Genomic DNA, 17,949 nt, shown 5'->3' with positions numbered 1-17,949 from the left:
CTTAGGCCACCACAGGGAAAAGCAGGGAACTTACACAGATAAAATACTGTGCATATACATAAAGGACTGTACTGAAACGACATTGGTCTTCCAATTTTGTTGCTTATTTGCATAACAGATAATGGCAAAAAGAGCACCCGGAGAAAAGCATACAGAATCTTACTACGTCCTTGGCTTACTGCTGATAACTTAAGTTATCCTTCCAACTGAGATGGACGAGGAAACATAGAGATAGTTAAGGTAATCCAACAGGAAATTGAAAGAAATAGAGATGGATGTTACCAGGGGTCTTTCTTAATTCTTTCCATTCTGACCTTTCCTAATAAAAACACACACAATTTCTGGTGCATACGTATTCTTCCTCCCACACATATATAAACATGAACATACATTTATTATATGTATCAACAGACTGCTTTCCACTGTCACAGTGGTAGACTACTGAGCAAATACCTGGCACAAATCATCAAAATTACAATGTATGTTTTGATATTATTCTTAATGCTGTTGTCCTTTGTTCCTTTTAGTAAAAGAAATATGGAAAAACCATGAAAGTGTGTTAATAATGCAATGCCTGCAAGAGTAAAAATGGACAAATATTGCAAATTCATGTAACATTAAAAATGAACAAAATTGAAATAGATCCTTTCTTAAACTCTGATATTCTGTGTTTCAGATGGAGCATCTGACTTTGACTCTACATAATTTAAAACTGACCAATGATTTGTACATTATTAAATAATTCAGAATTTTCTCAGTTAGAGTTGTATCTAGCCAAATTTAATCACACCACTGTTTCAGTAGGACTGTGCTTTGCCTTGACTGGTTTGATGTATCATGATTTAAAAAATGTCTTTGTGGTCTACTACTATGGTTTGTTAAAGTTTTTAAAAACTGCCTGTCTGAAGAACATGAAATGTTAGAGGCTGCTGGACACATACCTTTGCAAAATGCTGTGAGTACATTGGGCTAGGTCCACAGCCAGTGTGAATCAAAAGAGGTTGTGCTGATTTCAGAGGAGTTATTCTGATTTACAGCAACACACCACCTGTGACTCTATATGCACTCGCTAAATACTGTTCAGCTGCTTATCTATAATATACAGCAAGAAGGTATTAGATAGCTAATACTTTAAAGGTGAGACGGAAAACCCTACTTAGTTTAGGGGCAGAGTCTTCTTTGATTTCTGTGGATGGAAATTAAGTAAAATTCTATCATCAGCTTCACTGAATTATTCCAGATTAGTCGGGGGTGGGGGTGGGGTGGCAATTAACCCTATCATAGCCATATATGTGCTTCAGGTGTTCAGAATTGATAGTAGTGTAACCGCGTTAATACCAGTAAAGTTACTCTGGATTTATAATGTATTTCCAAAAGCAGATTTGGCTTATTCATCCCTGCTTTTAAGCTCTCCTTAATTCCTTGTACAACATGTTTTTTACGATAGATGTCTGAGAAATACACAACCTAGTTAAACAATGGGGAAGGTAAATACCTACAGCAATAAACTTTTGAATATGACAAATAAATTTATATAACATCTAAAGTTCCTAGTCCAGTTCAGACTGCTCTTATAGTTTCCCTGTGTTTTATAGCTGCATAAAGCAACCATTAAGGTCTATTCAGTAAATTCTCATACACCTCCCTAACAGACTAGGTTTCTTTATGTATTTTACATGATTGTAAAAAAATAAATAAAGAGGGGTATTAAACCACAATAAATGACATCAAAGTAAAGTTACAGTTCTGATTTAAGCCCTTGTCAACTCAGGAAGTTCAAAGTGAAGTTTCTGTCCTGCCTGGGAGACGGTGCTATTCTCCCTGGAACAATAGCAACAGGCATATTGATTTCAACTGCAGGGTAATCGGATTCCTTCCTTTGTCTAACTGTGCTCAAGTACAGCTGCACAGGTACAGCGCCATGTGGGGAAATGTTGTACCTTTGCATTTGATATTCTGAACTTAGCAAGAGTTTGCTTTGTGATGGTGAACATTAGATTTTCCTAGTTTATGTGGCTCTGGGAAGAAAAAGCTTCCCGTAAGTTTATAAGAACTTTACCAGCTTTGAATGATTCACTCAGACTCCACATCTCAGCACACACGTATGCCAAAGAAGATATTCTGATCAGGGAAAGCGTGTGTGCATTGAGGCGACTTGGGTCCACCACGAGACATGAGACCTGGGTTATTGACTCCCATTTTCAGTCTCTGCTTGCCTGTTCCTGCCCTCAGGGCAAGGCTCCTACAATGGCACCTCCAGTTGTGAAACCTGGCAGATGGCTCTGCTGGTCCCGCCACTGGTGGCTACATCAACTCAGCTACAAAGCAACTCCCCAACCCCTTGGCTGGAGGCCTGGAATGACTTGGGTGTCTCCAACCGGGCTTGTCCCACTTGGCAGCAGCGCCTCCCCTTGCCAGACCCTCAGGCCAGTGCTATATTGGTAGTGTGAAGGTCTGTGCCAGCAGAACAAGGCATTTCACTACGTGATCTCAGAGTGTAAGGCACTGGAAAGGAGACAAAAACAACAAAAGAAATGTAGTATCTCAGTAAAATACAGTAGACGGGAGAAAATAACCACTGCAGGAAGAGGAAGTAACCCAGAGCCAGAAGCTGTAAGGAACAAATTGCCAGGGAATGTGTCTGCCTGTGAGTTCAGCCACCCAGCACCTTTGTATCCATTTCACTTTCCCCGGGAAAGGGATTTTGTTTAAAGGGAACATATTCTTGACATATCCATACCCTTTGAATATTGTTCTTCCTCAAGTAAAACAGCCAAAGGATGAAAATTAGACTTTTAAAAATTATTTTCCAGGTGGAAATCAGGTTGGTTTTTTTTTTTCATATGTGAAAACAGGGTGGTGTGGGAGTTTAAAATACTTTTAGCTTAATCATGTGAATGAAAATGAATGCAAGGTTTGCAAAATTCTCCGTAGGCAGGAAAGTATTACTTGGATGGGTTATGAAAAGATATCTTGAAGAGGAGCAGCATTGGAATCACCATAGTGAATCATTATAAATTCTTCCACTTAATAATTCTGTTTATTATAATGGGCAGCTTAATATCAGGAAACTTTTCTTTTCTATATGTAGGTAAACACTGGTTTATGCCCTAAAGCTTGAGTTTACATATACATACATACAGCAGAAAGCATAAGTGATTGCATATGGTAGAGAATGATTGAGGTAGATATTCAAAGAGAAAATTAGGTACATCATGTGGGAGTTACTATAGTCCTCAAAACCCCCATTCATTTATCTTGCCTACCTCTGGAGAGGATTAATCTTCATTTATATATCAATAAATGGTATAAGGTTTCCCCAAGAGCTGTAGATTCTGCCTTTGGCCTTGTACGGAAGTACCTCTATCTTAAAATCCAAGCAGCTAAGCCCCTACATCATGTCTGAGACTTTTTAGCATAGCCTGTGACGTCTTTCTTGCTCTGTCATGACAGAGGAAACTTCTTTAGATAGCTACATTTTTATGTTTTTACAGTGTAACTGCTGAATCTGCTTCTGCAAACAGTCCTGTGATGACATGATTGCCAAGATTCTCCAAAGCACAGCCAAAGAAATAGTTCATCACCTGTCCTGGCTCTGCCATGCGTGGTGGCTGAAGCTCTCACCCCAAAGGTGGGGCACAATCCAGTTTGTTTCTCTGCTTGAAGGAATATGGACCGCACCCCTCGCCAAAGCCCAAGCAGACACTGCAGGCTTTCCTGGGGTTAGTTAGGCATATAAGGGCACAAAGACATCCAGCTGAAGCCATTCTACCTTGCGTACAGGAGTTAGAGGTTCTTTTGGCCACCTGGAAGGAACAGTGCCCCAGAAGTTTACTGGGCATTCCTGAGTGAGAAAAAGATTTTGACTTCAGGGACATTATAGATGTTTACGCTTCCTCTCAAGCTGACTGAGGAGGTTATGGGGTTCAGATCCTGAGCTCCACGCTGACAGTTTATCGACATGAAAGTGGCTAAAACCACTTGCATCACACTACGGTAACGCAGCCGCAGCACCAACCCACTGCAAACTCTGCTGTACTGAACTCCTACTTGTAGAACAAGTTGAGAAATTATTAGCCTGTCACTTGCATTCAGAGTGTGAATTAAAGTCAAAGAGGTCCAGTGTGTCTGGACAGAGATCTTAACTCTAAATTCAAATTCCAAAAATTATATACTACGTATAAGGGCAGAGGGCCTGTCTTGAAGAGAAGATAAAGTGTTAGTTAAGTTTTCCAGAAGGGTACCCACTATATGAAGATCAGTATGTCTGACTTACTAAGCAAACATACACATTTATTTTTTAAGAATTTTCTAATATTTATATATCAAATTGATAGAAGGGCTTATGCAGAGAGAGATTAGCCTGAAAAAATAAATTACAAAGAAAATGTCTGCAACCAAAAGCATAGGAGCCAAATGCAGAAAGACTGAAAAACAAACACTACAGATATGTAACACTGATTAGGCTGTGTTATGCAGACTTTTCCCGGACAGTTACAAAAATAAAGACCATCCATCTGTCAAAACATCTGCTCTGCGTATGAAAATTAAAACAGAATTTAGGTGGGTTTTATGAGTTTCCAGTAATTATCTCTCCTCCAGAAGCCTGGAACTTACATCCTTCGATCTGGATTACTGACACAGCAAAGAGGTTTTAATGACATCTTTTTAAGTGGAAGTTAAGTCTCTGTGACCAACTAATATCCAGATTTTTCTCCTTATTTTAAGAAAGCTGTTTCTTTTTTTTTAACCAGCATTGATGTCCACACTGCTTCTCAGATATTACAGCAAATGCAAATGGCCAGATTATGCAGAGCAGTAAGTAGAAGGCTAAATAATCCATTACAGTATCATTAGCTTCAACAGTTTTCTGCTGTTTTAATCCAGATAAGGATCAGACCCTGTAATACATTCTTCCTTTATTTCAGCCTTCCCAAGTGATTAAAATATCAGAAGGTTTTGTCTAAACTGGATGGACAAGGGGATTTAAAGCTATCGTCTAGCAGCTGGACAAACAAAATAAATACGTGTTTTGTCTTTCAAATCAAAGTGGATGGACAGTTTCCATATAAAGTCCCATACATGAGTTTAATTAATATGTTTACTTTTTTTTCTTCTTCTTCTGTCCAATTAGTTGAATTCTCAAGTGGCAAGGTCAGGGATATCCATGAAGAATAAGTAATCCCTGATATTACTGCTGTCATTCAAATTTATCACAATGCTGAAAGAAGTTCCGGGCTTATCAGGGAGCTTTTTAACTTCTCTCTTTTGCTAGTGGGCTACTGCCAGCTGCGATCAGTTCAGTCTGTATCGGCTAGGTCTCTTTTCCAGCATGCAGCAGCATTGCTTCAAGGAAAATATTTCTGGAGTGTTAGTGCAACAAATACATGCGATTGCCATGTACACAGATGATCGATCCTCAGCTAGATCCTGCAAACACTTTAGCATGTCAGTAAGCATGTGCAAGGACGTACTCTTCAGGGTGAGCTCTACATGGCATATGCTTTCACAGCTCTTGCTGCTTGTGTGCAAGTTTTTGTAAGATGCAGTAAGACTATTTAAAAGTTGTTACTGTTCCCCTCTTTCTATTAGAGTAGCACTTAAAAACATTGGTCAAAGAGCACAGTCTGCTTAAACAGGCCCAGAACAGGCATGGAAGAAGGCAAATTATTCCAGTCCTGTTAAAATGCAATGATTTTTTTAAATTGTATTTTATTGGAGTAAGCTAGTTGGTAATGCTGATGCAAAGCTACTGTGCTAAGTGCTGCATTGGCAGTAACAGGAAAGTCCCTGAATAGTAGGAGCTTCGTACAGGCGGGGAAATGATGGCTGGCACCTGTACTCGAAGAGATAACCTTCCAGCTGAACCTGTATAGGCAGGTGTATGATTTTAGAGTGGGGGAGGCCAGCTGGCAGGAAAACATTTGCAGACTATGATTTATTACTGTGTACCCCTTGCAATTTGAATCAATAAAATCATTTCCATCCCTGTTTTGTCATTACTGTACCTTGCAATTAGCAGGATCAATGTTTTATAGTCCTACCCTCTGAAAAAGAGTCAGTCTGTAGTGCTGAGTGAAGTTAGTTGAGCAGCTGAAGTATCAGGGTCTGTGTTACAGAAAGGGATTTCTATTAACTTAGTTCTTGGGGATTACATCCCCATTAGTCAAAGCCTTATAAGCAGTGTGTAATTGATCACACACAAATCCAATATAAACCTGGAATATGTCTAGGTAAACAAAATACCTAGTCTCTTTTATAAAGCTATGTTATTTTGTGAACTGAATTCTAATTGTACTTGTCTTCCCACCTCAGAGCTTTGAAAAAGTTGGCAGATCCCCAGATCCAGCAGCCCTTATATTGGATCATGATCTGGAAGACTTGATCCCTCTGGAGATATCAGGAATGACACTGCTCTTAGGCGTGGTGACCACTGCCAACATTATAGAGGAACCATTGGTTAATTCCATATTTAGATTTTCCTTCGCTGTCAAGACGTGACCTGAGATATTTCAGAATGAAGCTGCTGATGAGGGTTGATACGACATTTTTGGTTGCCTAGTACAGCTTACTGTACTTCCAGTTATCTTTCCAATTAAGTTATGCCTGTTATCTTTCTGATTTTTTGATATGACAAGAGTTCATGAGAATATTTTAAACGTATAATCTACACAAGTTGCAGGATGTCTGCATGAATTTAAACCATTAAAGCATCAAGACAGGAAAAAAGAAGCGAACTAACAAAGTATGTGATAAAAAAAAGCCACTGTAAAAAAGCAGATATATCCTGATTCCTTCAAGCCACAAAACTGCATGCAGTATCAGCAAACAGTTGTATTGACAGCACACTTGCACAGCCGATGGGAAACTCCGCTGGTTCTTCCTTTGTGTTAGTGAGGGTGAAACACAGAATGTCTCCCTGGCTGCCTACCTACCTAGTTGCAAATCTGGTGGTCACTACTGGTACTTGGTCATTTCGCCCAGAGTTTCCCACCAAGGCTAATCATGGAGGTAGCTAAGCCGGGTGGGATACTCCCTAGGGTCTGTCCTGAAAACTGTCGTAAACCAAAAGCCATTAGAAGAAGGCATTAGAAGCCGTGCTTTAAAGATGTCTCCCTTTACTGCATGGACTAAACACATCAGGCCTTCAAATCTTTGTCGGTCACACTAACCATCTGACCTACTGATCTTAGGAAGTAAAATTTCTCCAAATTTTTCCGTATTCAGTATGTTCAAATTACAAGACATGTTTCCAGTCCTTAAATCTTCATTCAGCAGATGCAGGTAATAATTGTTCTGGACCTGTGAACAGCTAGAGGGATGCCAAGAAAAGGCTGCAGTACTAAATACCTGATTTAATGACCATCTCATAATTTTGTACGTCTGATTAATGCATAGTTAACAAGACAAAACAAGGTCTTTTGTGGATGCAGTGCAGCAAACAAGTGGGTTTTCAGAATTTTGCAGCCACAGCATGATTGTTGTACACGAAGCCTTTCCATGAGCATTAGCAAGCTTCCTTTATTTTGAATTGTTATGTTTTTCAGTAGTATGTACTTCCTACAGCACAGAATGAATTTATTTAAGGAACGGAAGAGTATTTCAGGAACAACGCAAAACATTGGGAAGCCTTGAGGTCAAGCAGAAGCCAGTTCTTTTCTGACCATAACTTTAAAAGAAAATTGGTTTTACTCTGTAGAGTAAACCTGTCCCACATTTTGGGCATGGCTTTATTAGCAAAGAAATGAACAATACTGCTTGGTTTCAGCTCAAGCAGTCTCACGAAGCCCAGCAGCAATTTAAGTTGCGACCACAGTCTAGATCTAAAGAGTCTCTCTTGTCTATCTCTTCTATCTGGGTGGGGTGATCACCTGTCTCCTGAAGAAATCAGATTATACCCCGCCTTTTCGAATAGGATCAACACCTGCTAATTGGGTGGAGTATTTCAGACAAACAGGTTGTCAAGCCTGTTGTAGGCACATAAAGCACTTGGACTCCATATCAGTCAGCTTGCCTTTATTCAGCATATTACAGGCATATCCTGTAATGACTTCCACTCACAGCCACCTAAGATAAATACACTCAAAACTTCTGTGTTGAAAGTGAGTGTAAAACCATGAAGTATTGAAAGGAAGCGAAGGACTGTTGCATCTATAAGGGGACAGTTGCTTAGCAATATGTGTGCCTGTAAATAAACATAGTGTAGGTTAGACTATGAAGTTACGTGTACCTTAGTGTGGGAATCTGGAAATTTGTGTGTGGATATTAAACTATTTTGACACCAAAAATTTTTGGTGTTTTTGGAAAAAAACAAAAGCAAGAGAGAAAGGTATAGATTCTCCCTTTATTTACTGTTCCTACTTTTCGTGTTCCACCATCTTCAGAATACAAAACATTCTCTACACTGAAAAGCTTTTTTTAAAGATCTGTTGACATGAAGGTGTGGAAACTGAACAAAGCATTAGCTTTGACATAGAAAATAATTGCATATTGCATATTATTTCCTAGGTTATTTTAAGAACTTTCCCTTTAACTAGTATTTCATTCTTTTACTTATTTCAGAAGAAAAAAAGACAGTATTTTAGATTTGTGTGCAGCAGGAAGGAATTTAGTAGACCTACTTTTGGTGTATGTAAGTAACAGGACTATAGAAAGAAAATTAGTTGTAGACTAATTTAATAGTGACATAGTCACCACATCTTGAGTATAGAGGAACTGTGATATGTGATCTTTGAGAGTAGACCTATCCTTAATTTTTAAACTAGCCTTCCTTTTACTAAAGCAACAGAAAAAAACCCAAAATTAAACCAAACCAAACAAACCTCAGTCTGTTTGTTAAATAGAAAAAATGTGAAGCAAATTCAGAAAAAAAAAAAAAAAAAAAGATGTGACTGGCACCAAGAGAAAGGCTTTTCTCTGACTTCATGAGCTTCATACTGAAGCCCTGAAGGAAAACAGGGACTAAGCATATCGATCATTTTTACTAGTTATCCAGTTAATGTGTTTCTCTGCAAGGAAATGTACAAAGAATAAATTTAGTCTGTCCATCTTGGGATGCAATAAATCATAACAAGGAATTACCCAACAGAATTTTGAAACAGCAATAACTGGTAACTCAGCCATAAATAAAAGCAATTCTCAGACTTTGCCAAGGTCAAACTAGGGCTCATGAAGAACACCTACTGATAAAAAATTAAACCCCATAATTTTGGGAATGGTTTTTCCTTCATTTCTCCTTTACTTCCCCTTTGCTAACTCTGTGACTTTTTATTTCAAAAGCAACAAAGAAAACATTTCTGCAAGACTGCATTAAATCTGATGAATATTAAGTTTCCTTCAGAGGCAAATGTCTGTAGTCACACCTATAAAAAGAAAAATAAGCCCAAAATTGGAAAATTAGCTTTCTCCTTGATCTATATCAATTTGTTCCTCATAGTCAAAGACTTAAATGATTTCCCATGATACATAAGTGGGTAAAATATGAACATCTGAACAACTGCCAACTTAATTCTTCCTCTGTATCAGTACAAAAGTTATTACCTTACAGTAACTGATTTGCCTTGGTCAGTTCATATAAAGAAATATATGCAAATGCCTAAATGAACACAAGCTGTAGGATCAACATCTGAACTAAGAGCCATAAATGAGGCTTTATGCTGGTGGGTGTGTTGTGGGGGTCCATCCAAGAACTGGAGCTAGCGCAGCCAGAATTTCCTGGGGGGAAAAATTCTGTTAGAGAGCTCTACAAGACTTTGAAAGACTCCAGTGTATTATACTTCTTTTTTACCAAGCTCAGTTCACCTCTAAGTGAAGGGGTACTAGGTTTGTTTTATTTTTTTTCCCCTATGCATCTGTTTTGTTTGTAGTCTATGCAAAGTAGTTTTTTGCAGCAGCGATATTAAAGCAGCACACTACTTATAAAATGTCTTACTTTCACATCTCCCAGATGGTAAGAAATGCCTTGGTAGGAAATCATGCCCACATTAAAGATCATGGACAAGCTTAAGGAGTGAGCAGCCCTCAAGCTAATAATCCCAGCATACTAACTGGGACAGTTGGTAGAATTGAAAGGGAATACGCAGTGGCACTATTTGTGTACAAACAGCTCAAAAGCCACATTTCTCCTTGTAGTAGGTTATACTGAGAGTCAGTTCCGCCCTTAACCTCACTGGAAGTCCATTGCTTCGGCTTTTTGCTCACTTTACCCCTTCCTACTCCCACAGGACATGCACCTTTCCCTTTTCCCCGGGCTGGATGCTGGCCCTGAGTTTTTAGGCTCTGTTAAAGGATTTCAGTGCTATGCTGGAGACAGAAAGTAAACACGGATGACAGTGAGGGCTGGAGATAGAAAAGCTGGAAATCTGGCTGTAATGTCCTCCAAAGGAAGAACCCTGACAGAAGGGGATGAACTTCTCTTTGGCACACCCAAAGGGCCAGAGGTAATTTGACTGGAAAAACTGTGCCTGTCAGATGAATTTAGAAGCAGGCTTTCTAGATCCAGCCAGCATTGTATATTTAATTTTCAGATTCCCTCTTCAGATCTTTGTTTACAATAACAGATGAAAAGAATTACTTTTACTTTCTGCCTCCATGTTCTTTTATTTTCCCTAAGGCAACAACAGTAATGAAATGAGTTAAAGGGAATAGTGTTGATTTATTGCCAACTTTGTTCTTCCAAAGTATCACCAGATATGGCTGAAGGACACTTGCTAAGTTACACACCACTTTTTCTTTTTTTTCTTTTTCTTCTTTCTTTCCAGGCTAAATCATTGCACACTGATGGGTCTATAAGCCTATGGAATTGCTATTCTTCCTATGGTTTAGGCAGCGGCTGGAAAACTTTAAAAGAAGCATAAACTGAGGTGGCATATTAACATTTTGGCTTAAATTTTTTTTAAGTATTATCATAACAAATGAGAAGGTGAATTAAATTACAGCCATGTGATTCTACCTGCATGAACCATAAACTCAATAATTAAGTGCCAGCCACACTTAAATGCAAAGAAGCATGCACGGAATATGGCTATGTCATATGTAGTGTAACGAATCTTGCTGCTTCTTAACTGGGAATAGGTTTCTGAGCTACAGTGATTCCAAATCTACCACCAAGAGAATTATCAAGTGTAAAAAAGTGAATCACAGTTGAATTCAGGTAAGAGTTAATAACAAGGTAAAATTTAATGGCAATTAAATAGCCCAAGTAGATATTTATCTCCTATAAATTACAATACAGTCAGTGATAATACACACACAACTGTGCTGATACACTTTAGCTGTTAAGGCAAATGACACAAAAGTGTAACTCTCTGTACGGACCTGTTTGTTCATGTGACAGAGCATATGTAGAAGCTTGCTGGTACCAAGTAAAAGTACTTGATACTCTTTGTATCTGTTTGTATATCAACATTTAATTCTCACCATAAACATCCAAGGAGTAGCCGATTTCATATAGCATGCAAACTGTGTACAAGTATGTGTCATCATGTAGCTTGTCCTATGTGACTTTGTTAAAGTACACATTGAAATTTTAGATTTATACATGTCAAGGCCAGAAGGGACCATTTCAACAATTTAATTTGAGCTGGGATCTTTAAAAGTGGCTAAATAAATTAGATAGTCAAATCACACTTGAAAATAACATCCCAAGGTGCCCTTCAGAAACATATCTTCAAAGCTTTCAAGTTGTAGAAATCTATCATACCCTTTAATAGGGATTTCTTTGATTAATTGTGTACCACGTGAACTACTGCTGTGGTGTCTCAGCCAAATCTAGTGCAGAGATATATCGACTAAACAGCAGTCCAAACTTTTAAAACAACAGTGAATTAATAGTTTAAGGATTAGATGAGCTTTCCAGTCAACAAGCTATCCCTACCCGCAAAACTAACTAGTGTTTCTGGTAACTTTTGTAAATCACCCAAGCTTTGCTTTGCTGGTTTATGACATCCCAGGAATGTCAGAGTGGACCTGTAGCCACTTTTTTTTTGCAGTTACCTATTATTTAACCCATATGTAATGCAGAGGTTGCTGTTTCAGCTGGGTCCCAGGTGCCTGTGAGATCTTAAAATCAAAATATGGAGGCTCACTAGTGAGGGATATGACTAGCAGCATGTATGTACTGTAAGTTCAGTATAAAAGCTGAGAAGTATTCTGTAGAGACTTTGTCTTCTTTGATCATTACCAAAGTCTGGTCAGGAATTGTGAGAAATATTCACAGGACTTACAGCAACCAGAATAGATCAAATGAGAGACTGAAGTCCAGAATAGCAAGAAATCCTCACAGAATTGCTCATTCAGTTGAATTACGTAAGCAAATATCTTATTTGTTATTTATAGTCTTTAATTTTTCATGAACACTGTTACTTTGGTGCTTGTGATACTCTATACCGAGGAAATGGAAATACATTGTAATACTAAGTACTTGCATGGGACAGTAATTGCAATTTTATTGGAAAAAAATCTGTATTTTGTGGGAAAGCGTAGCAGTTAACTTCTATCAGACAAATCCTGCTGTAAGTAAGTATTGCATAGCTGGGGGGAGTCTTCCAGCCTCTCTTCTCAGCTTACCCATGTAAAAAAAAGATCCAAAGCATACTTTAAAAGGTTTATCTATCTATCCAGTGAGCCAAGCTTAACTAATTAACATATACTAAGCCCTTTAAGAAACAGAAATGAAAATGACTGCTTAAGGAACAAGGGGAGATCAGGAGAGCGGGAACAGCCCAAGTCGGCCACCCTCCTCAAATCCCGTGTGGACTGTCCTGAGCTACAAACCGGCTGCACCTAGATTGGCATGACTGACAGCGTCAGTATAAGGAATCCCTCTGAAGGAGTGAAAACGACAGTAAATTACCTCTGATAATTATAAGAGGAAATCTCAGAGGTCACAGCTGAGGTTAGCAGGGGGGCAGAGCCGGGGTTCTACTTGCGCTGCAGCTGCTGCAGTGCACCTGGCCTATTAGTGGGGACCTGCATTTTCAGCACTGACTTCCCCTGGAGATCAATAATTTAAAAAAAAGTTTTTAAAAAAGACCTCGATGGAGAAGTATAGACTGTCATGTAGAAAGTTTTGAACCATCACAAGTGAAGAGTATGTAATATCTTAGCAGTGGTACATGCTGAAAGCAATATTAAATCAAGCACGTTTTATATGCCACTTTATTTGTCCTCTATTTCTCTTGTTCTTTCTAATGAGAGTCTGTTGAGTTATTTTTATGGCCTTTATATTTCTCACTCCCAAGGTACTGACAGCGGCTTTAAGGAAGAAATGAGGGAGGAATAATAAGTTTCTTAAATTATCTGTAATCTTTATCTGTAATTACAGTTAAAGCTGTTACATTAAGTACTTTGTTTGTAACGCACTGTTTTATGGCAAGAATAGGTAGTTGTAAATATTTAAAGATGATGACCTGAACACATAAAGGTATATATTCCATCCTCCTAGTAGTCTACCAAAATTGGACACACACTACATATGACCTATGTGTTTATTTTTTTTTGTTTCTCACCTCCTCTTGTAGAGCAGTCTGAAAACCAAAAAACAAAAGCAAATCCACCCCCAACAACCCATATATGTGAAAAATGTTTTTCAGAACAAATTATCTGATTCTAGCAACATTTTGCTGTACTACTGTTATCCTCTGTTTGGGGGGCACTGTGTCCCCAGCTCTGTGCTCCTGTTCTGCCTTCATCTTTTCCACCAGCTCATGGGAGTGCTGCTTCTAATGTGCAGGACAATAGCAGAAAAACTAATGTGCCAGGGTCACACACAGCATTGGAATGTGGTATTGGCTTCACCTCTTACTCATAAGCAGCAGGTGTAGCCACCCTAATATCATAGGAAGCAAAAGAATCAAGGCGAATAAAATAGTTACAGTATAAATAGTCTCTCAAGCTTACCATGGTCAGAGGATGGGGACCTGAACTTCCCAGCTCACTCCAGAATAAAAGTGTCCCTATTTACAATGAATGTATTGGAATCAGCCTAGTGCAATGTATAAAACATACTCTTTCTTACTATTGTGAATTTCTAAAAATAATTATTAAAAATAAAAGTGTATTTTCATTCTAGGTGCTGAAACTCTTATTAATTTTCTAGGTTTCCACCCCAGCTATAAAAAAATCTGCTTAATGTAATATCATAATACTTAGTGTAAGATCAAGCTTCAAGGTTAGTTAATTTGCTCAAATATTTAACACTAGCCTTTTTTTTTTTTAACCTTGAATATTAGATATTCTAGTCCTCACCTTGCAAAGCACTCTGAAAATTATTTGTGAACCTGAAGATGGATAATTTAAATGTACTATTTCCATGTAATGAGATAGCCCAAGTATCTGGCACTTTAGCTGTCCCTTCACATATATAGCTTAGCCCATATTTCTTAGTTTTTACCTAATCCACCTCTAATGTTCCCAAATGGCTTTTTATGAAGACAACTGTCCTCTATGGCCTAGGTAAAGACTGATGAAACTATTTTTATTATGACCTAGGAAATTATTCAAATGGAGCTCTCTAGAGGCATACGGTTGGCATTATGAATATTTTACAGAACCATCTCTGAAAATCAGGCCAATAGCATATACACACGGGGCCAAGTTCCACTCTCAGTTATACCTTGGAAACAACAATGATTTCCCATTTGGCTATGCTCTGCAAGTATTTGTTTGGCTTATTGCATGCATGTAATTTTTACCTTTTTATCCCTTCTTCAGCCCTGTCTGCCCATTTCCCATATTGTTCTTATAAAGAAGACAGTTGTTATCAGTGTGGAATGGTTATTATTTGGAGGCTGCTGGCTATGTCTCTCCTACCTCATAAATACAGGCAATAAGATGTACACAGGAAGGAAGGAAAATATACAGAAAATTATGCCTAGTGTAACAGTGTCTTTCCTGAGGCACTAAAACTGATGCAGAATGTTAAAACCACTTTGACCTCAATCTTGCTATGATGAAGTCCATGCAGGAAAGAGCTCAGGGAAACCCACTGACTCCAGTGAGATGCCACAAAGACAAAGCACTTCTTGGAACTCACTGTAGGACTGGGACCTGGAGCAGAGTGAAAATAGGTCATAATATTACGTAGCTTGAGATCAGGAGACAATTATACAAGGGTTAATATTTCTCATTCTGATGTCTCTCCTCCCTTCTCTTTCTCGTTGATTTTTTTTTTTTTGGTAGATAAATTCTATTTCATTTGCATGATTTCCATTTACAAATTTAAACCCTTGGTCACAAAGACAAAATTTCATTATTTTGAATAAGAAGGCTGAGATAACTCAAGACTGAAGTTATGAACAGATGTGTGACCTTACAGAGGAGGAAAAATACTTTAAGAATTAACACAATAAGACATAATAAAATATTTACGATGTTTTATAAAAGAAAAAAATGCTAAAAAGATTTGTACTTACCAGAATATCTTTTCCAGCCCACTTGCACTCATCCCTTCGGGAATGAGATACAGGCCAAACAATCTAAAGACACAGAACAAAAATCACGTTGTGTTATTTCATGCTTCAATAATCACAAATTGCAGACCAAATGCTACGGAGTGTCTTTACCCAGTTTCTCTTTTTCCCATTGTTTTCCTTATTTCCTTTTCTTCCATAAAATTTGTTGACAAAGAAATTAAATGATAGGAGGAAAATATGGATAATAGGAATCACAGTAAAAACAATCTTGAAATATAGTCTGTATTGTGAATCTCAGCAGTGAATCTTGAATACTAACGATATTGCTTGATTCTCCATTAAGTGAGTGTTCTTCCACTGTTTCAAATCTGACATAATGGAACGGAGACTGAGAGCAAAAAATTGCAGATACTTACTAACAGTAAGTCAGATCTATGTGAAACGCAGTCTCATGTTAGAGTTACAGCATCAGAAATGAGGTGTTTGCCTCTTCAGTGTATCTACTAGTTCATTGTTTTATTAGGTTTAGTTAATTAAATAATAAAAAAGAAGCCACAGTATTTTAAAAGTACTGCACCATCAAAATAGAAATGTTTATGCTGTTCCTATAGAGCTTCCCTGACACAAGTAAACCTAAACCTAGGTTTACTGTAGTGTTTGCTTAGCAGAAAATGGATCTCACCTCATACAGAGAAAATCCAGAGACCCTCACAGTCAATTATTCATGTTTTTTTGAAAAGCTTTTAGGAATTACATATAGAATAAAACATGATCTTCCCATAAAATGCCAGGCTATTCATTTGGGAGCCTCAGATAATGCAATATGAATGGCCATAAGTCTGGATTACAGCCTTGGTGTTCAATATAGTTTGTTAAAAGAAAGTAAAAGGCAAAGTATTCAAAAAGAAAAGAAAAAAGAATGAATACGGATGACAGAAGAGGTCAAAGCAGATGTTATATATGACATTTGAAAGTACGATTTGCAACCACGTTTTTAAATTCAAAATTTTCTTAAAACTTAATGAAATCCAAACAGCAATCGAACATCTTAAGTCTATAAAATAAGGCTGAAAATTTTATGAGCACATTCTCTCTCAAAGGATTCCTGCTACTTCCTCTTTCTATTCTCAGCTTAAAATGTGCAGAGACATGTGAAAATTTAAATTTACTAGGTTGAAAAACATTAACCAAACTTCTCGGATCTCCCAAAAGGACCAGTTCAAGTTCAGTTCAAGTTTTGGGCAAAGTTTTCTGTATTATGCAAACCAGCATTCTGATCCATAAAATGAATGGCTAGATGGTTTTTTTTCCTTATTCTCACAGCACAGTATTTTCCTGTAATTTGGTTTAAAAGTCAGCTAAGTTGAACCATTTTTAATAGACTGGAAAGTTTGGCTTTTTGACTTGTTTGGAGTCATATGATGCTATCAGCATTTAGACAGAAACCTTAGTTCTTTTTTACATGGTGGAAACAACAACTGGTGAAGTTCAAGCTCAAGTGCAGCACATCACATTGTGATTTTGATCGAAGTTTCTTCAGTGACCCTCCTGTCTTTAATAAGAAGATCCCCAAATTCTTTAAGCCTTTTGTCTATTCTTAAATCTAAAGTCTGAATTGTAAGTCTGTTCTTTAAGTCTGTTGCCAACATTCAGTTCCATGTTACCAACAGCAATTCTTTATTTAATATAGTAATAATTGTATATAATTTCAAATGGTGTTCTAAAGGTATCTGAAGACGTAAGTATGTAAGATACAATTGCTCCCATTCTGCAGAGCTGTTTTCTGCAGTGGAAACACCTTCTTTCCTTTAATTATTCCAGATGTTTTGCACATTAAGCTATCAATCCCTCAGAGAATTCAAATAAATAGCTAGTTTCCTTTATAGCTGCTCTAAAGAGAATAGAAAAGAAAATACCCAGTTTTCCTTTTATCCTTTTTCCTTAGAGAATACAAATGAATAGCCTGTCTTCTCTCTGAACAGAAAACACAAGGTATTTATTGCTATCATCTTAGGAAGCTAATAGTCAAACGGGCAAAAGGTCAGGAACACCAAGAAAAAAAAATCCCTGGGTATTGAAGCTATATATCTCTCATAAAAGGGTACTCTCTGGATTTTAAAATGTGCCATCAAAATACTTAAATATTACCAATCAAACCTCCATCCCATTGTTTACCTTCTTAGCATTTTGTCTTATTAAGATAAATGAAAAATGAAATTATTTACTTAGGCTCCAACAAAACAACATCACTGAACTGTTAATCAGCTTTTAATTTGTCACCAACTCTTACTGGAAAATTATACTCTCCATCAAGAATGGCAACCTTTTATGGAACTATTCCTTTTTTATTAATACTGAATCTATTTTGGTTTGAAAGAAGCAGCAGCAAAGTCCCTACAAGTGCTGCATTAAAGGAGAGGAATCAACACTTGGACTCCCAAACAGCTTCTTTTTATCTGCAAACAAATACAGAGTGATAAGGCCTTTTTGTGTAAACTGTCATAATAGTTGTTTGGTTTTTTTAGCAGTAAACATG

At 37.6% G+C, this 17,949-nt stretch overlaps 1 protein-coding gene across 1 annotated transcript in view; it reads right to left on the bottom strand.

The window, feature by feature from the left end:
* The window catches only part of SEMA3A (semaphorin 3A), a 167,324-nt gene that overhangs the window by 100,127 nt on the left and 49,248 nt on the right, over positions 1-17,949 (bottom strand). The window contains exon 3 of the mRNA XM_059817251.1: positions 15,414-15,476. Within this exon, the coding sequence (XP_059673234.1) occupies positions 15,414-15,476 (63 nt within the window). The remainder of the gene's footprint in view (positions 1-15,413; positions 15,477-17,949) is intronic.

The sequence above is a fragment of the Gavia stellata genome, chromosome 4 (genome assembly GCF_030936135.1).
Source record: "Gavia stellata isolate bGavSte3 chromosome 4, bGavSte3.hap2, whole genome shotgun sequence".
Taxonomy (NCBI): Eukaryota; Metazoa; Chordata; class Aves; order Gaviiformes; family Gaviidae; genus Gavia; species Gavia stellata.
Note: the sequence above shows the minus strand (reverse complement) of the source record. Positions and strands in the feature narration are given on the sequence as shown.